General features: G+C 39.4%; 1 protein-coding gene across 1 annotated transcript in view; it reads left to right on the top strand.

Annotated features, from left to right (window-relative positions):
• Nucleotides 1-361: 361 nt before the first annotated feature.
• The window catches only part of LOC120313374 (sodium channel protein type 5 subunit alpha-like), a 69,247-nt gene continuing 48,991 nt past the window's right edge, over nucleotides 362-20,617 (top strand). The window contains exons 1-8 of the mRNA XM_039355250.1: nucleotides 362-1,094; nucleotides 4,508-4,655; nucleotides 5,725-5,919; nucleotides 6,930-7,118; nucleotides 11,668-11,770; nucleotides 15,709-15,938; nucleotides 18,950-19,105; nucleotides 19,678-20,079. Of these exons, the coding sequence (XP_039211184.1) occupies nucleotides 4,620-4,655; nucleotides 5,725-5,919; nucleotides 6,930-7,118; nucleotides 11,668-11,770; nucleotides 15,709-15,938; nucleotides 18,950-19,105; nucleotides 19,678-20,079 (1,311 nt within the window). The 5' untranslated portion in view covers nucleotides 362-1,094; nucleotides 4,508-4,619. The remainder of the gene's footprint in view (nucleotides 1,095-4,507; nucleotides 4,656-5,724; nucleotides 5,920-6,929; nucleotides 7,119-11,667; nucleotides 11,771-15,708; nucleotides 15,939-18,949; nucleotides 19,106-19,677; nucleotides 20,080-20,617) is intronic.

Below are 20,617 nucleotides of genomic sequence, written 5' to 3' on the forward strand. Positions count from 1 at the left end.
GAAGTGCCAGAGAAGGCTTAACATAATATGTTCAGGTTTCCTCATGTGTCTTACGTTAACTTAATACACTGCTCCAGATTATGGCATTTTCCTTTCTTTTTTTATAAGGTTTTATTGATTTTTTTTTACATACCTATAATAATTTTTCAACCAACGTGCTATCTGGGTTGAAAAAATGCTAATACATATTTAATTCCTAGTCCTTCATTCTTTCCTCTAGCTATTGATAAAATAAGTCCCAAGTTTGATAATATTCTGTTTCTTCTTTTTCTTTCAATCTCATAGTCAATCTGTCCATCTCTACACATTCCAATATTTCTTTTAATTATTTCTTCCTCGTGGTATTCCTACATTTTTCCAATATTGCACAAACATTATTCTTGCAGCTGTTGTGATGTATAAAATCAAATATAGGCTTTGTTTGTTAATCTTTTCTGGCATTATACCTAGTAAGAAGAGTTCAAGTTTAAAATCTAGATGTTTTCCCAGTATCTTTTCTAACCAAGTATGTATCATTTTCCAATAGCTCTTTGCTTTATCACATTATTGCATTTTTCTTATGAAACACTTCTGGAATTGAGTTTGGGGACATATATGATAAAGTTATCAACCAATAAAATACAGATAAGGAGAAGTTATAGCTCCTCTTACCTGCATGTTCCTATTTCATGTAAAAGACTACCAATCTATGATAAATATTTTCCTTTTCTTTTGAGAAGAGCACTTTTCTGAAATACCATCAGATATAGTCTGGTTTTTTTTTCCAGAAATGCTTCCAATTATATTATTTGGAGATTTTCCTCTTATCTTGCCTTTTGTTTTTCTGGCTCCTATTGTTCTTTCTTCTATCTTACCCTATCAACCCAATCCATCCCAGATTTTAAATAAGGATTTTTTTTTAAAGTTAAGCCAGTGCTAATTTGCAGATTAATAAATTATTCTTTATACCGAAGTTATCCAACAGATGGTTTAAGCTATGCATATCAGGATAGGATGATCTTTTAAATAATTCCTTTTTTCTCCACAGAAAAGTATAGGAGCTTTGTAAGTGACTCTTCGAAGCCATTGTTATGTGGATTTAGCCCAGATCCTAAGTACGTACTTTTTCTTCTCAAAACATTTTAACTGTAAAATAGAATTGTTTTCAGAATAATTGAGGCTATAGTAATGGATGAGGGCAAGATTCCATGTAATCTTCCTTCTTTTAAAAGGAGGAATACTCTTAAAATGCTGGGCCTTTTTAACTTTGAGGTAAGGATGAATTGGCTCATTGAGAGTCAGTGTGGCCGTGAGGCCAAAGGAGATCTTCAAGTGCCTGAGAGGCTGTTGGAGAATTGAGAGATCAGCCTGTCTTGGCCTTCCAAAGCTTTTTCTCTTCTCTTCAAGTACAAGAGTATGCTTGCAATTGGGTTCTTAAAGGGCAATCATTTATCCCTTGTTTCAGACAGCAAATTGAACTGGACTAATCCTTGTCTTCTAATGGAGCAGGAAATTTATGTGATTGTGACTATTGAGAGAAAACTTGTCAGCTGCTTTGAAACTCATCAAATTTGGTACTCAATGCATTCTGACATGAACATTTTCTCCCGGTGCTCATTGTTTATTTGGCACTCACACACAAAGTAGAACTTGTCTGTGTCAGCTGCCTTGTGACTCACTATATCAGTGGTGGTGAACCTATGGCATTCATGCCAGAAGCAGCACTCGGAGCCCCTTCTGTAGGCACACATGCCGTCTCCCAGCCTTGCCTCCCCCCGCAACCCCCTCCTCATCAGCAGCCCTCCCAGAGGAGAGTCACCCCTGGGTGCCGCCCGGGCAGAGCAGCGCAGTGAAACACATGGCAGCTAGGCAGCAGATGATGTTGTGGGGCACGGGCGGAGGGCATGCCACCATGGTACTGCAGGGCCGCCAGGGTGATCTGCAGCGGGCTGTGGATGACCCTGAAAGCAGGTAGAGTGAGGGTGGAGCAGGGCGGGGGTGGGCGGGCGGAGCAGGGGCAGGCTGGGGGGCAGGGCGGTTTTTGGGCACTCGGTCTCTAAAAGGTTCGCCATCACTGCACTATATTATTCCTTGTGGAGAAATTTTGTACTCCTCATTTTGGACCTCCCAGAACCAATTAGCAATGAGTACCAAGGAACCACTATATAAGCAGAAGGCAAAGGCTATTTATTTATTTATTTGTATCCCGCTTTTATTATTTTTACAAATAACTTAAGGCAGCAGTATCCAACAGACCTTTCCCAAAACAACAACCCTATGAGGTGGCTTGGGCTGAGAGAATGACTGGCCCAAAGTCACCCAGCTGGCCTTCATGGCTAAGACAGGACTAGAACTCACCATCTCCGTCTTTCTAACTTGGTGCCTTAATCAGTAAACCAAACCTTGTCTATTCTTTAAGTTTAGGGAAGTAAATTTGAAGGAGACACATGCAATGTTCCTGCAAAAGGCTGTAGCATACTGGTGACATCTCACAAAAGAGCTTTACTCTGCCAGAGGTTTAATGCTATAGTAAAACTATGACATATTGTTCTATAAGTCAGCTCATACAAGAAAAAACAGTTTATATCAAAAGCAAACTGGCGTTTGCTTTTTTGGAATAAAAGGATATTGAGTGGGTAAAAAAATGAACATTCAAAATTATCATAGGTTGTCCTCAATTTACAACCAGTCACTTGGTGACACTTGTATTTGTGACAGATTTCCCTAGGCTACTTTCAACTGGATTTGAGGTTCCAATTTTGCTCCTCTCCCCCTTTGGTCACAGGATCGCATTTTGGGCAGTCAGTAACTGGTCCATATTTGCAAGCATTTGCAATGTCCCACAATTACGTGACCATAATATACAATGTTTTTTTCTCAAAACTGGCATTTACTTACAATAAGCAATTGAGTCAGAAGATCATTTAAGTATTACAGTACTCTGATAAAGTGGTGTCTCCCTATGACAGCGATGGCGAACCTTTTAGAGACAGAGTGCCCAAAAATTGGTTCCACCCCTGCTCCACCCCCTGCTCTACCTCTACCCTGCCTGCCGCAGGGTGACTCACTGCCTCCAGGGCTTGCCGCAGATCATCCAGGCAGCCCAGCAGCACCATGGCGGCCACGCCCTCTGCCCATGCCCCGCAGCATCAACTGTGCGTGATGGGGCATGAGGGCACTCTTGTCTACGCTGCCTGGCTGCCATGTCCTTGGCTATGCTGCTCTGCGTGGGCCACACTTGGGGGCGACTCTCCTCCAGGGGGGCTGCTGGTGAGGAGGGGGTCACGGGGGGGAGGAAAGGCTGGGGCAACAGCATGGGTGCCCACAAAGAGGGCTCCGAGTGCCGCCTCTGGCACTCGTGCCATAGGTTCGCCACTACTGCCCTATGAAATGGATGAACCTGGAAAAATAATTTACACTTACTTTTATAGTTAGCATAACAAAGAACTTCAAAGCAAAAGCTGATTGGTTTAGAAATAGTCTTCTCTCCAGGTACAACACCAGCATTAAAGCATCCAATAATATGTGAGCCTAGCAATAGAAAAAAGCATTGTACCCTGAATAAAACTAAAGGAAACATTTGCAAAGGAAAAACATTAAAATGGGTATGGATAATTTACATTCTCAATGCTTCCCAAAGTTGGGCTTGAATATTTTCTTTGATTGTGGATGCTTGAAAACAGCTGAAAATAAAAGGTACTGAATGCTTTCCTGCCAGTTCTGTTTTCTGAAGGGGAGGCTTTTCTTGAAGGTTAAGGCTTATGGCAAATTATTAGCCATACATTTGAAACAGTAAATTTAAAATACAAGAAAATCCATGTCAGTTAACCAGTATTACAAAATGCATGTTTCAAGTATTACAAAGTCCATCAGTCCCAAAGGGCTGGGCCGGCAGGCACAGGCTGCAGTGATTGGCCCGGGCAGACCATGTGGATGCCCAGGGCAAGAAAGGCTGCTTCCAGCCTTTGCAGTGATTGGCCAGCAAGGTATTGTGCAGGGGGGGGGCTATAAAAGGGGGCCGCACCGTTTTAAAACCTGTTCTGTTGGTGTTGCAATAAAGGAGACTGTTGGAACGCTTTGCTTCGTCTCAATGCCTCTTTTCCTGAAACAGAACAAGGCCAATTGAACTTTCTTGTTTTTCTTTGAAGACATTTCACTTCTCACCCAAGAAGCTTCTTTAGCTCTGACTGGACGGTGGGGAATGGAAAGATTTATACTCCTTGCAGAGAGTTAGTCATTTGCATTCTTTGAGAGAGTCGTTGAGGCCACTTGGAGGTTTGTCTATGTCCTCAGAGTCACCTGAGTGGTGCAAATGGGTGTGGAGCCTTCTTGGAAATGTATACATTCTTCCATTCCCCACCATCCAGTCAGAGCTGAAGAAGCTTCTTGGATGAGAAGTAAAATGTCTTCAAAGAAAAACAAGAAAGTCCAGTTGCCTCCTGAAAAAGGGGACAACTGTGATCTCGATAGCAAAAATCCTTTTTTTACATGAAAACTAACACTAGTGTAATGTTTGGTCTATTATTAGTAAAACGGAATGTCCTTTGAACAGCGTTTGTGTGAAGAGTAAAGAGAATCCTGATTTTGGATATACCAGTTTTGATCACTTCGGATGGGCGTTCCTCTCATTATTTCGACTGATGACGCAGGATAGCTGGGAAATTCTCTACAGACAGGTAAGCTTTCCAGATAACTAAAGATAAGAAATGTGCAAAACAGAATGAAGAACACATTATTTCCTGGGATAAAGCATTCGCTTCATATCCTATTTGAATGCTGTGGGTTGCATTAAATTATTGTCTAATATCAACAGTATAAAAATCATTATCCAAATTTAGCTATGTACCACAATTCATTAGTTTGACCGTGAGGCGCAATATGAACTTTACAGCATCAAATTAACAAATTTACTTCTTTGAAATGTTTACAAGAGAGGGACCTCGGAGTCCCAGTGGACAATCACTTAAATATGAGCCAGGCGTGTGCTGCAGCTGCAAAAAAGGCCAACACAGTGCCGGGCTGCATTAACAGAGGGATAGAATCAAGATCAGGTGAAGTATTAATACCACTTTACAACACACTTGGAATACTGCATCCAGTTTTGGTCACCACAATGTAAAAAAGATGCTGAACACTCTAGAAAGAGTACAGAGAAGAGCAACAAAGATGATTAGGGGACTGGAGGCTAAAACATATAAGGACTGGTTGCTGGAATTGGGTATGTCTAGTTTAATGAAGAGAAGGACGAGGGGGGACATGATAGTGTTCCAATATCTCGGGCTACCACAAAGAAGAGGGAATCAAGCTATTTTCCAAAGCACCTGAAGGCAGGACAAGAAGCAACGGGTGGAAACTAACCAAAGAGAGAAGCAACCTAGAACTAAGGAGAAACTTCCTAACATTGAAAATAATTAACCAGTGGAACAACCTGCCTCCAGAAGCGGTGAATGCTCCAACACTGGAAGTTTTTAAGAAGAGAGTGGACAGCCATTTGTCCGAAATGGTATACAGGGTTTCCTGCCTGAGCAGGGGCGTTGTACTAGATGACCTCCATGGTCCCTTCCAACATTATTATTATTATTACTACTACTACTACTACTACTACTACTACTACTACTACTACTACTACTATTATTATTATTATTATTATTATTATTATTATTATTACAATATGTGCCTTGTTGGCTTAATATATTTGTTTTGGAATCTCAAAGAAACCGAGGCTCACTGATTTTGTATTTACAGGTTATCCGAACATCTGGAAAATCCTACAGCATATTTTTTTTCATCGTCATCTTTCTGTGTTCATTCTATCTTTTTAATTTAATCCTGGCTGTTGTCTCGATGGCCTACGAAGAGCAAAATAAAGCAACTCTAGCACAGACAAAAGCAAGGGAGATGTTATTTCAGGAAGCAAAAAAAGTGCTGAGGGAACAAAAGGTTTGTAAATAACATTTAGGACTGCAAATCTCTATACTACTGAAGGAGAATCTATTGCAGACATGAGAATAGGAAGGAAATGCATCATTAATAGCAATTGCCGTGTTCTTGATTAAGAGAATATTCTCCATAGGCTTCTTCGTGTCATATTTTTGGTTATTTTGTATTTTTAAATTTGTTATATTGTTGCTTTGTATTTTCAAGTTTATAAGCTGCTTAAAGTCATCATATGTACATTTACATCTATCTATATCTATATAGATACACACACACATACATGTTTTCTGCATGTGTGTGTGTGTGTGTGTGTGTGTGTGTGTGTGTGTGTGTGTGTATTTCTTTTCTGAGGTTCTCGCGGGTGTTTGTATGTAGGTCTTTGGTTATTTGGGTTTTCTCCCGTGTAAAATTGGAAGTGTCTTGGCGACGTTTCGACGAAGTCCCATTCGTCATCTTCAGGCTGGTGTTTTCAGCTTCTTACTTCTAGAAGCATGAAGCCGAAAACACCAGCCTGAAGATGACGAATGGGACTTTGTCAAAATGTCACCAAGACACTTCCAATTTTACATAGGAGAAAACCCGAATAACCAAAGACCTACATATATATATATATATATATATATATATATATATATATATATATATAGAGAGAGAGAGAGAGAGAGAGAGAGAGAGAGAGAGAGAGAGAGATGGCTGCTAGATTGAAGATTGATTAAAAATATACACACACACATACACTATTCTCTGCTCTCCAGCTGTCCATCTTTTGTCCATGTGTGTGTCTCCACCTCTCTCTCTCTCTCTCTCTCTCTCTCTCTCTCTCTCTCTCTCTCTCTGTGTGCGTGTTTGTGTGGTTGTGTAACTAGTATTGACTTTGTTTACCTCCTAAGATCATCCAAATACTGATATATCTGCTGGGGCATCTGTATGTATTTTTATTTCTTTCATTGCATATCAGCTTTTACAATACCAGTATTCCTTTTTCTTATCACTACTCCTCTTACATGTTTTAGGAACTAGTTTCACACAGTCTCCTTGCATTATCAAATCAACACTTGGAAATACCAAGTGAAGAATCTGAAAATAAAAAAGGGAAAAGAAAATTTAAGAGAAAGAAGAAACACAAAAACACAAAATCCAAAACCTATGGAGAAGATGAAACAATGTTTTATTCACCACCCAATAAAAATCAAAAGGAGCTTGTAAGTTTAATCAGTATAACCTTTATAAACAGAGTTGATAAAGATGTATCAATCTTATTGAAATTTGATGACCAAGGTGAATATAGAAAGTTTTTAAGAAGCTACCAACAAAGTGCTGTATTTTCATTTCATAGATTTAAAAATCGGTAATATATATATTAAAAAAATCTTGAAAAATGCATTATCCAGTTGCACTTCACAATTTTACTTCAACTACAATTTTACTCTCTGTTTCTGGTTTTTAACTTTACAATGTAGAATTGCTTTTTCTAAATGTGTTTCATTATGATTGTGCATTTTTTTTTCATCATCTTCATGATAGGTCAAAAGAGGCAGGATGCTGGTCACAGTATTGTATGTGCAAGTGTGATGTTGAGATGCACCCAACCTGGCAGGATGGAGGGATCCAACATGGAGCTAGACCAGTGATAGTGAAACTTTTAGAGACCGAGTGCCCCAAACTCATCCCCCGCCCCCACTCTGCCTCCCACCCTGCCTGCTCTATCCCTGCCTGCCCCCTGCTCCATCCGCCCACAGGGCCATGCACCGCCTCAATGGCCCGCCATAGCAGATCACCCAGGCAGCCCTGCAGCGTCATGACAGCCACTCCCTGAGCCCACACCCCGCATCATCATCTGCATGCTATGGGGTGTGAGGGCGGAGTCTTGTCCCTGCTGCCCGGCTATGTCCTTGGCTGTGTTGCTCTATGCAGGCTGCACCTGGGGGCAACTCTCCTCCAGGGAGAGGAGGAGGTCAGGGGTCAGGGGGGAGGTTGGGTTGGGGTGACGGCACGCGTGCCCACAGAGAGGGCTCTGAGTGCCGCCTCTGGCACATGTGCCGCCACTGTCCTAGACTTACTGCACACAACCTTAAGAAGGGCCAGGACCAGCCCTCCCTGAATTGTTTGGAGCCTTATCTGATTGTTCCCAAAGGAGAGCTGCCAGAGTGGGGAGATTCCTGTATTATAGACAGAACATAATAAAGTAGCTAGCTGGAACTCTGTATGAATGGGCTTGGTTGTTTCCGCCTGACAGATGGGGCTTCAATCATGATGCTATGACTTCCATCCTGCCTGTTTTGACCCCCACTGTGGACACTACTTTTTTTCCCCTTTCATTTATTTCATCAAAGCAATGAAGTTTCATCAGTGTTGACTACCAAAAAACATTGGCTTTACTTCTGTGTTCTTTCCAATCAGGGCTGTCTATGTTTTGGCTATAGGGGAATTTTGTATCATTACTGAGGGTCTCTGTGTCTGTATAATCAAGTGCTGTTTTTGGGCTGAGCGGATTTGTTTCTGACTCACCTGTGGCAAATTTAGAAAAGGCATCCTTTTTGTACATAATATTGAAAGTATTGCTTTGCAGAATTACAAAGGGGTCAAAAGGAACAGAAGGCTAAGGGGAGACATAAAAACAGTCTTCTAATGCTTGTCACAGGGAAGATGGATTTATTCTCCAGAGCTCTAGAAGGTAGGACAAGAACTAATAGGTGGAAGCTGTACAGAGGAAGATCTAAATTTAAAATAAGGAAGAATTTCCTGACCAGAAGAATTATAGGTAATCGACTTATTACCACAATTGGAATCAAAGCTTCTGTTACTAAGTGATGTGGTTGTTAAATGAGTCACACCCTATTTTATGATCTTTTTTTCCTGTGATTATTAAGCAGATCTTCTCATTAAGTGAATTTGGTTGTCAAGCTCAAAGAAACATCATGCTGCTTCAGCCATTTCTGTTTTTTGCCTACAGACCCAGAGGGTATGGGGGGTGAGAATGGAATGTGCATTTGTAGGTGTGGAGCTGTTAAGCCTGAGAATCAAGGTCATGCAAGATTGTTTATTAAGAGATGAAGGTTTTCTTTCATAACAATTGTCTGAAACTTAATTAGGCAATGTGACTTGCATTGTGTGTGTGTGGGGGGGGGAGTTGTATACTTTTAATATACTGATTTGGTGGTAATTTAGCCAGAGCTGTTTTTCTACTCATCAGTGATGATATAGTATGCTCAATAAAGTTTTGCATTAGAGATTGGAATTTCTTAGCTGTGTTAAGTTCGTTGGGATCATCAGTCGGAACTTTGACATTGGCTTCCACATTGACATTGCTTGTTGGAAGCCCCCTGGTAAGGGTGCAAGTGGCAATCAAGTGACCCCCCCACTGTAAATATGTGCTGATTGCCAAACACCCAAATTTTGATCACATGATCTTGTAGACCCTGGCACAGTAACGAGTGAGAGGATCAGTTGTAAGTGAGGAGCGGTTGTAAGTCACTTTTTTGAGCACTGCCATAACTTTGAATGATCATTAAACAAGTGGTCATAAGTCCAGGACTACCTGTACTGAGCAGTGGAATGTCCTTCCTGGGGTTGTGGGTGTTCTATCACTACTGGTTTTCAAATAAAGATCTGGGATAGTAAGGAGCTGGCCTAGAGACCTCTGAGGTTTCCTTCATGATTTTGTGATTTTTATTTTATTCTTCTCCCTGGATTGTGGGGTTTAGCAATTGTTACTGTCCGAGATTTTATTCCTGCTGAATGCTTATAAGTATCCTAAGCATTTCTCTCTCCATAACTCTGGTCACCAAATATGCTTAAGGGCATTGGGAAAAAAGGACCTGGCAGCAGAACAAATTGGCAAGCTTTTTTTTTTTCCATCTCCATACAGGATTTTTAAATGCAAAGAGGAATGATGGCTTTGCAAGTTCCATTCCTAGCAGTCATTCAATTTTTTTTTTCTTTTAAACGGAGTAGGCTACCAGTGCTAGCAATTTTATTGTCCTTTTGTTTAAAACAGAATTGAGGGGATGTTTGTTGCTTCAAGATCTGCAAAAGATTCTCAAAACAACAGAACAAACTTGGAAGGGAACATGGAGGTCTTCTAGTCCAACCACCTACTCAAGCAAGAGACCCTATACCAGGGGTAGGCAACCTTGGCTCTTTTATGATTGGTAGACTTCAACTCTCAGAATTCCTGAGCCAGCCATGCTGAGGGGAAAAGGAGAGGTTTCCAAGCTGAGCCATGCTGGCTCAGGAATTCTGGGAGTTGAAGTCCATGAGTCATAAAAGAGCCAAGGTGGCCTACCCCTGCCCTATGCCATTTCAGACAAATGGTTGTCCAATCTCTTTTGGAAAACTTCCAGTGACCAAGCACCCACAACCTCTGCAGGGAAGTTGTTCCACTGATTAATTGTTCTTATTCTCAGAAAATTTCTTCTTATTTCTAGTTCTTTGCCCTCCTTTTGACAGCTAGAGGTCAGCATTTAAAGATGTTTGATATTCCCCAATCATAGATCAAGCTGATTTCTGTGCAACTGGAAAAATAAAGTAGTCTGGAAGAGCTTTTAGCTCTCTTTCTCACTTTCAGAATACAGGTAATTCTCATCTTATGATTGCAGTTGAACCCAAAATTTCTGCTGCTAAGAGAGACAGTTGTTAAGTGAATTTACCCCATTTTACAACCTCTCTTGCCACAGTTCTTAAGTGAATCACTGAGTTTATTAATGTAGTAACACAGTTGTTAAGTGAATCTAGTTTGCCTATTGACTTTCCTTGTCAGAAGGTCACAAAAGGTGATCATGTGACCTTGGGACACTGCAACTGTTACAAATACATGCCAGTTGCCAAGTGTCTGAATTTTGATCACATGACCATGGAGATGCTGCAACAGTCACAAGTGTGAAAAATGGTCATAAGTCACTTTTTTCAGTATTGTTTTAACTTCAAACAATTCACTAAATGAATGGTTATAAGTCAAGGACTACCTGTAGTGAGGGTTTTTAGTTCTGCATGAACAAAATGCCTGGAATAATGTGATACCCATAACAATTACAGGTAATTAATATCTCACTAAGCATATGTTTTTCAACTACTGTGAATTAAGACTTTAAGCTATATCCTATTAAATAGGATCTTAATCTAAGATCTTTTCCAAGACGTTATTGTCCTATATTCATCCAATAAGAGATGTTTCAATAAAGGGATGTGGGAAATCATCCCTCCCAGAGAAGGAAATATTAAAAGAGCAGAAAAAATGTATTTCCTCAAAGGATTTTAAAGAGGCAGAAAAGCATGCCCAGTTTTCTTAATAGCCCCAAGTCTCCCTCCCCCAAGCAGAAACCATCTCTGTAGAAATGCAGATGTAAACCATTCAGGAAGGTTGAAGCTAGAAGATTAAGAAGACAAAGACACCTAAAATCTACATACCCCACCCAAATTCTAAGACAAGACATAATAGGATTAACACAGAGATACCAAAGGGCACAGTCAGATTCAGGTCAAAGTTCATGCCACAGAAACAAGTCCAAACAAAAGGCTCTAGAGGGTATAAAAACCCACTCCCTACATGTGCTCACTCTCTTTTCTGCCAGAGCCATCTTTCTGTCTGGCTCTCCTCTTCAACAAACTGCAACCTTCTTCCTAAAGCAGTCACCATGTAGTTTATTCTCGGCTTGGACTGAACCATGATGAAGACTTTTCCTTCAACAGCGGTACATTAATAGTTCAAACATTCACTTTATTCGGTAAAATGGGGTTTTTTTTCTCCCACAGAAGGAGATGGTGATGTCCTATCAACTACCACTTGAAATGCTTGATGATCCATTTCAAAGGCAGAAATTAACGAGTGCTGCCAATGTGATTAGCAAAACTATGGGTGAGTGAAAAGATAGGAAAATAATTTTCAAAAATATTATGGGCAAGATTTTTAATTTTTTTAACTGTTTGATAAAAAGTGAAAATAATTTAGCTTCTTCTTCCCTTTTCTTCCCCTTCCCCTTCCCCTTCCTTCTCTGTTGAAAATGAAAAGGAGGAAAGTATTAATTCAACAGCAAAAGCCATCTGTGGAAATCCCATTCAGTCCTTTCAAAATGATATTTGTTCAAATAAAATAATGAACTGGAAAAACAATTCCACCACATATTTATGGAGTCCTTGATGTGTCTGAGCTTGGCTGGTTTTTTGTTTTTTGTTTTTTTTTGGCAGACATTTCATTACCAAACTAGTAATGAAATGTCTGAAAGAAAACTTTGGTAATGTTTGGTGATTAGTTTGGTAATGAAACATCTGGAAAATCAACAACCAAGCTCAGAAGCACCAAGGAACCCCAATATTTCAACCGTGAGCTGCAAAGGTTCTCTACATACTACATTTTTGTTTGGCTTTCTTTCTAAGCTTTTGGCTTTCACTACTGTCAGGTTTTCAAATAAATGCCAGTGATTTGGAAAATTTTACTCCTATTTTTTTTAACAACTAAACAACTTCAGTACCATTATTATATTACAAATAATTAAGTTTTCATGGCCTGAAATACATTTAAATTTGTGTCCTGTTCTATTCTTTACAAAACTAAGAAGGGTCTTCCCCAGAACGTGGTAAAAAAATCCAGAATGGCAATCATAATGATGTCATTGTTACCCCACCTGTTTTCATGTACATCACAACCTTATTTTTTTTTAACCATACTGTGGTTAACACTCCCTGGTCCTCTCCTCTGATTAGCCAAAGAAACCCAGAATTCAAACAGGAACACATCCACATTGTCTAATTGAAGCAATAATTATTATGACTATCGTATCCATAAAGCTTTACAAGCAGATTAAAGATGTGCAAATTGGTGACCACTAGCATGCTAAATTGCAATACACTATTCCAGGTCTCAACACCAGAGTCAGCATCACTGTGTCATGCATCTCGACAGCACTTCAAAAGGAACTTGCAGATTTTCCCAAAATTATTTTGTTTAGACGAAAATCAAAATATCTTGAATGTTGTAAATATTAAAATAGAATCCAGAATGGGGCTGCAAATTCAAGTGTAACTGAGAACTCTTCAGGCCAGGCAGAGTTTAAATGCCTTTCCTAATATGTCCCACAACCCAATTCTCAAGCTTGTTGAATCTGTCTGGTAACTCTTGTTTGTTACCTTCACTGGGAGCAGCTGTTGAACATACTAGGCAATAGGTTTTGTTCCTTTTTGTCCCTCAACTCTTAATGGTGGCGCATCTTTGTGTGTATGTATTTTTATGTGTGTGTGATGACCCAGGGCACAGCACAGAGACAATGCAGTCAGTTGGCAATTCAAACTATCCTTTAATTGCTCCAAATTTTCCCAAATGCTCCCACGTTTCTGGCAAGCCTCCAAACAACAGAAGACACACACACCTCTGGCTGCAAGTAGTTTCACATACAGTCTGATTTAGGAGAGGAATTTACTCAAGGTCATGGAGATAAGAGAGAATGACACATACATCATAAACCTAATGAGTGGGTGTGAATACACACTTGCCTGAACAGTTTCAGAAGGGAAGTCAAAATAAAGTCCAAGCTTTATAAACATCCAAGTAACATTGTCAGCCAGTCCAATGATCAGAGTTTCTGGGTTTCCAAGCAGAAGTCACAGAACAAGAGATCAGCAACAACACAGACAAAACTCCAAGGAATCAGCGTTTGTTCCTGACAAATGTCTCTCCCCACAGCGTCTCCTTAAATCTCAGTCTCCAGGTGTGCCTTTTGGAGAGGGGCAGGACACTCTCCTCCTGAGTAGTTGAGCCTGTCTGCATTGTTCCCTCCTTCTCTCTACTCTCTGTGCTCTAGGATCAGGTGGGGGAGGCCCTTGCTCATCGCCTCTCCTGTTCCAATCCTGAAGGGCCCTGGCCTGCCTCAGCCTGCTCTTCCCCACATTCCTCTGAAGCCACAGATATCTCTCACTCGACCTCCATTGGTTCCCATTCCAGCTCATTTTCCTCCGCAGATTCAGGCTCCCACGGAGGCATGACAGTGTATGTGTGAGAGAGGGAGATGCAGAAAATTTCACAATATTGTTCTACACTGCAGAAAGAGAGCTGTATAATCTATAGTGGTGTTTCTATAGGAAAAGACAAAGCAGAGTCTGGGGTGGAGTCAAGATAGGAATCAGCCTGGAGTCCTTACGCTGCTAGAAGTTGTCCAGCTTCCCCTTGAATTCCATTGACTCTTATCTAGTACCAATTTACTGCTGACAGTTAGTTGATTATTCTTGTGTATGAGCTATACATCTTCTGAACTAGAACTGTATGTGTGATCCTGATTCCATGTGCTTGATAGTTTGTCAGCTTTGGCCCTTTTAAAAGATGTGGACTTGTACTCCCAGTGTCGACTGGCCAGTTAGTTGGCTGAGGAATTCCACATCTTTTAAAAGGGTGAAAGTTGAGAAACTGTCAAGTGCCTGGTCTATAGTCTACAGGTAATGCTTGAATTGAATCCACAGTTATGGTCCATGTGACCCACAATGACAGTTCATGTGACCAGATCTGACTTTACGATCTTTTTTTGTGGTGGTTGTTAAGCGAACAGCTGGGAACACTGTTATCATTATATGAACCCATTGTATATGCTGGCTGAATGCCCAAAATGTCACATGTTGATTTCAGAACCAGACTGTAAATGTCATTTTAAATAAATAAATAAACTTTATTGTCATTGTATGTGTATACACAGTATACACATACAACGAAATTTATGTGACACCCAAACACTAGGTCCCACACACATAATCCCCAAACACACGCACACCCGCCACACTTCCCCACCCCTAAAACCACCCAAACATCCACCCAACAGACCAAGTAATACTGTCCAACAGTTCACTGATGGTGGCCCTTTAGTTCATTATTAAGTGCAATTATAGCTCTGGGATAAAAACTATTCCGAAAACGTGTGGAGTCTATTGTAATTTTGAACAGTCACTGAGTGATTATAAATCAAGGACTACCTGTGCAGTCAAAAATCAGCACCTTTTTTGACTATCAAACTTTAGGAATATTAAGACCTAATTATGGCAAAGAGAATGACTACTTGATATTGCATGTTTTAACTGCTACAAGGATAGTATTTGCCCATTTTTGGAAAAATGAGAATTTACCATCTGACCAGATTATTAGAGTGTGTAGAAATGGATAGACTAACATTAGAAATGAAAGAAAAAGATGATTCAATTTATTTTAGAACTTGGGAAATTTTTTTATCAATGGTTAGAGACATGTTAGAACTTGAAGGATTTAATATTTTAGAATAGATGACTGATTTTTAATCAAGTTCTAACTAACATTTTGATGATATCATTACTTTTCATTTGTTACTTTTGATTGTTAGGATTATTTTTTTTAGACTTCATTAGTAGTATTTACTTAATAGATCAACTTATTTGTTTACTAATTGTTTTTAATATGTTACAGTTTAAGCTTTGTTAAAAATGGTTGAATATGATATTTACTCACTATTATGATCCGGACGGTAGCTTGTTTGTTGAAATATGTGATTGTACCTATCCTTATTTTACCCTAATTCCTTATTTTCTTCCCCTCCCCCTTTCCTTTTACCCTTCCCTTTACCATACCTGTATTGTTCTTATTTTTCCTTACCTATATAAATTTAATAAAATTTTGTTAAAAAAAACTTTAGGAAAAGATGTATCGTATGCATTTCCATGAGATGCAATTTCAAGTTAAGCGTGTGTGTTAGTGCCAGGGATTACCTGGAAAGTTAAAATAGACGATATTATTCTGCATTAAGTTCTAAAATATTAACTTGTAATTATGTTCCTCTTGGTCTTCAGAATGGGAAGAACCCAAGTGTGAATTTCCTCCTGGCCTGAAAGAAGCTATCAAAAAGCATCTTACTTGGCAGTGCTGTTCGCTGTGGCTGCAAATAAAGAATATATTGAAGAAAATAATGATAAATCCTTTAATGGAGCTATTTATTACACTGTGCATTATAGCAAATACCCTGCTCATGGCATTGGAAAAACTTTCATTATCATCAGAACAGGTTACTGAGGGAAATAATGTAAGTGAATTCAATTTCTTATTAAGGTGATTGCCAGCCAATAATGATGTTTTCTGGGAAAATGTTCCTTTTTAAAACCTCGGTACTCTAATGTTGTATCTATTAATTGTGCATTAAATTATTCATTTTCTTCTACTCAGTTCTCTGAAATCACTCAGTTGCATAATGAAGTGGCCAGGGCATCTGCAAGAGCATTCAAGAAAACACAAGATGGTTTTAATAATCACCATCTTGATTTTTTAATGCCTTCCTGCCCACCCCGTGCCCCTGGTAGTGGCTATCGGATGAAAAAAGAAAATAATAGAACAGTTATAACCCTACCATAGGCATGAAAGCCATCTGGATGTCTTTGAGTCAATCATCAGGAAATGGAGCTCTAATCCTTCCTTAGGTTTGAAAGCTGGCTGGATGACTTTGGGCCAATCACTAGGACAGTGTTTCTCAACCTTGAGAATTTTAAGGCATGTGGACTTCAACTCCCAGAATTCCACAGCCAGCATTGCTGGCTGTGGAATTCTGGGAGTTGAAGTCCACATGCCTTAAAATTGTCAAGGTTGAGAAACACTGCACTAGGAGAATCTGAGTTCTAATTGTGCCTTACACATGAAAGTTGATTGGGTGACTTTAGGCCAATCACCAGGAGAGGGTGCGTTCTAGTCCCGCTTTAGGCATGAAAACCAGCTGGGTAATTTTGGGCCAGTCATAGTCTCTCAGCTCAACTCACTTCACAAGTTCGTTAATATAGGGAAAATTGGAGGAGGAAAGATTGTTAGGGATATTCGCCATCTTGAGTTACTTATGAAGTAATAAAGAGAGATAAAAATCTGATAAATAAATAAATAGACTTTGCCTTCTGAAATAATAAATCTGCAGCAAACAGTTTTTCATAGCTTAATTTAACAGTGTCTGAATTCTAGCTTTAGCATTATTACCAGAAGAACTATCTTATGAAGAAGCAGATAGAATCCTTTATATCTGCAATGCATTTGAATCAGTGTTCTTCTAACAGAAACCATACAGGTAGTCCTCAACTTACAACAGTTCATTTAGTGACCATTCAAAGTTACAACAGCAATGAAAAAAGTGGCATGACCTTTTTTCACATTTATAACCATCACAGCATCTCAATGGTCATGGGATCAAAATTCAGATTTTGGCAACTGACTCATATTTATGACAGCCATGTGATCCCCTTTTGCAACTTTCTGACAAACAAAGTCAATGGGGAAGGCAGATCCACTTAAAACCATGTTACTAACTTAACAACTGTAGTCTCATTTAACGACTGCAGCAAGAAAGGTTGTAAAATGGGGCAAAACTCACGTAGCAACTATCTTGCATATCAACATAAATTTTGGGCTCAGTTGTGGATGTAAGTTGTAGGTCCCTCCTCCTCCTCAACTCACAGATTGTAGCTCTTCCCAGCAATCTCTGGGCAGTTTAAATGCAACAGAGTCCAATCAGCAGGGGCTCAGCTACTTTCCTCTTCCACCCTCCTCCTTCTTAACTCACAGAACGTAGCTTTAATTTCTAATAGAGGCATAAAACATCTTAGGAGATGTTACTGTTCATTTAGGGAACGTTCAAAGTTACAATGGCACTGAAAAACATGACTTACAATTGGCCCTTTGCACTTATAACGGTAGCAACATCTGCAAAGTCACCTGATGATTGCCATTTGCAAGCCTCAGCAGAATTCAGCAAGCCAGGGGATTCAGACAAGCAAAGTCAATGGCGGAAGCAGGATTCATTTAATAAATGCAGTCATTCACTTAATAACTGCAGTGATTCGCTTAACAACTGTGGCAAAAAGGCCATGAAATTTGGACATGACCAACTTAGCCACCACCTTGCATAGCAACAGAAATTTTAGTCCCAATTGCGCTCATAAATTGAGGACTATCTGTTTATAAATCAGAGCTATGTACCAACGCCAAGTGAATTACATTCTCCAAGAATGGAAGCCCTTTCTCTCCCACATTTCTGAGCAGAGAGATTGGGTGGCTGAATTCTTTCATTTGCTCAAAAACTGAATATAGCACCATTACTAAAGCAGCCTAGTGAGAATTTCCTTACAATCCTCTTTAGGATTTAATAGAAACCTGGGAGGCTGCAAATTAAGATTATTATTTAATCTATTTATTAGATGTTTATCCCACCTTTTAAAACTTTTTATGATTAATTCAAGATAGCAAATATGTTGGAATATTCATGAACAGGAAGAGTCATGTGTAACTCAGTCAGCCAATGTGAGGAAAGTGCTACTGAGTCTGTGCAAAAAGAGTATTGGGTTAGGAGCTGGATTTCCAGTCTCTGGTTTTGTCTCTGGTCTGTCTCTGTAAGAAGTCTTCATTAAGCTATGTTGCTGTAAAGAAGAATGGTATTGTAAATATTTTTATATAAATATAAAGTTATTTGAATCAGCTAAATGCAGTCAACTGTAAGAGCTTCTGATTTATTTTTCACCAATTAGAGAAATTAAAATTCTCTAACAAAATATAATATTCTTTCTACCTCCTTGTTTCTCCCATAACACCAACCCTGAGGTGGCTTGGGCAGAGAGAGAGAGATTGGTTGGTTCCTAGTCAGCTTTCATGCCTAAGTTGGGACTAGAACTCACCCTCTCCTGGTGATGGGCTCAAAGTCACCCAGCTGGCTTTCATGCCTAAGGCAGCACTAGAACTCGCAGTAACTTGGTTTCCAGGCCAGTCCCTTAACCACTACATTGGTTGACCATCTCTTCATTAAGTAAGTGTAAGAGCATCCCATGACCCCAAACATCCTCCTTTAAAAAGAATGCATAATTATTTTCCAGCCTATTATGTAAGAACTGATAGAAAAAAAATGCAGGATATTTTTTTCTGCCCAGCATTAGGATAACTAAGAATTACTATTACATAAAGCAATATAATTTACAGGAAAGAAAAGAAGAAGAAAAACATCATTATTGTATTTCAGAGAAAGAGATTAATACCAAATTTTTAGTTTAGTTCTGATATATTTTCTTGCAGGTGTTTACTGCCATTTTTATGGCTGAAATGGTCCTCAAGATGATTGCGCTAGATCCGTATTACTATTTTCAGTGCCCCTGGAATGTGTTTGACTTCATTGTGGTTATTATCAGCGTAATAAACATGGCGTTCAGCATGCGAACAATTTTCAGAACGGTAATGAAGAACCCTTTTGATACAATCAAGTATAAATCTTTTATGTCCATCCTGTGAATGAACTCCTACTTTTTAAAGGAAATTAATTAGACTGCTAAATTTGAGTAATGAAGTGCCTTATTTTTGGCAATAATTTGGCCAGCTTTTTCTGGGTGCCTATTCTATGTTGTTTTCTTGGTATGGTACAGGTGAGGCCAAACAATATATAATAATGACAATTATGTCTTGTTGATAGGCTGCTCTTCTCTTGAACAGCCTGCCAGAATAGCTAGTCATCAAAGAAACATCATATGAAGCAGCCTATTTACCTGTTGATTCAGAGAGATATACTGGGATCAGGAAGCATTTTTAATCTTCTCTGAATCATTAATGATAGACATGTACTATCTATATATAATTTCAGATGTAAATACCATCCTCTTGTACAAGTGGCTGTTTGTATAAAGGTGCATTTTGAACTGCCTTTTGGTATGAAAAGTCTGATGTATATTTTATCAGTAGAATGAACTGTGCATATAGTATAAAACTCAAATCTGCTTGATTCCTGTGTTCTTTCCTTTCCTCCCCAACAGCTGAGAATCTTCAAACTTTCAAAATTTTGGCCAGCTTTAAATAAGCTTATGAAAATAATGTTGAAATCAGTGGGCCCTCTGGGTAACCTCACCCTTGTTCTGATATTCACCGTATTCATTTTTGCTGTGGTTGGCAAGCAAGCATTTGGGACTTATTACAGCATGGTCACTGCAAATGTTAGCATCTGCAACAACGGCAGTATGCCCAACTGTGTTTCCAGTAATGGTTCCGAGACATGCCAGTTGCGTTGGCACATGAAGGATTTTTTACATTCGTTTCTTATTATATTCCGAATCCTGTGTGGAGAATGGATTGGTACCATGTGGGAATGCATGGAAGTTGCTGGGGAAGGACGGTGCATAATTCTGTTCATGCTGGTCCTGGTTTTAGGAAATCTGGTGGTAAGTTTCCAAAGATTTTTGTCAGAACTATTTAAATTGGAGCCTTTCTCAGTTAACAAAACTGAGGAGGGGAACTTTCCCCTTCAAAGTCCAGTTGTCCAATTTCTTCTTCTGTAAACAGAAATATAATTTACTTCTAGAATAACGTATAATGTGAATTATTTATTTATTTATTAGACTTCTAGGTTGCCCATCTTGCCTAGAGCTGCCTCTGGGAGGCTTACAAACTTATTTTTCACAATCTCACATCTTTATCAGAGCTGGTGCTTTTACACTACAGGTACTCTTTAACTTGCAACTACAACTGAACCCAAAATTTCTGTTCCTAAGCAAGATAGTTATTAAGTGAATTGTGCCCGATTTTATGACCTTTCTTGCCACCATTGTTAAGTGAATCCCTGCAGTTGTTCAGTTAGTAACACAGTTGTAAAGTGAATCTGGCTTCCCTATTGTCTTTGCTTATCAGAAGGTCACAAAAGGGGATCACATGACCCCAGGACATATCATAAATACATGCCAGTTGCCCAGTGTCCAAATT

The sequence above is a fragment of the Crotalus tigris genome, unplaced genomic scaffold, assembly GCF_016545835.1.
Source record: "Crotalus tigris isolate CLP2741 ecotype Arizona unplaced genomic scaffold, ASM1654583v1 scf7180000018650.477379, whole genome shotgun sequence".
Taxonomy (NCBI): domain Eukaryota; kingdom Metazoa; phylum Chordata; class Lepidosauria; order Squamata; family Viperidae; genus Crotalus; species Crotalus tigris.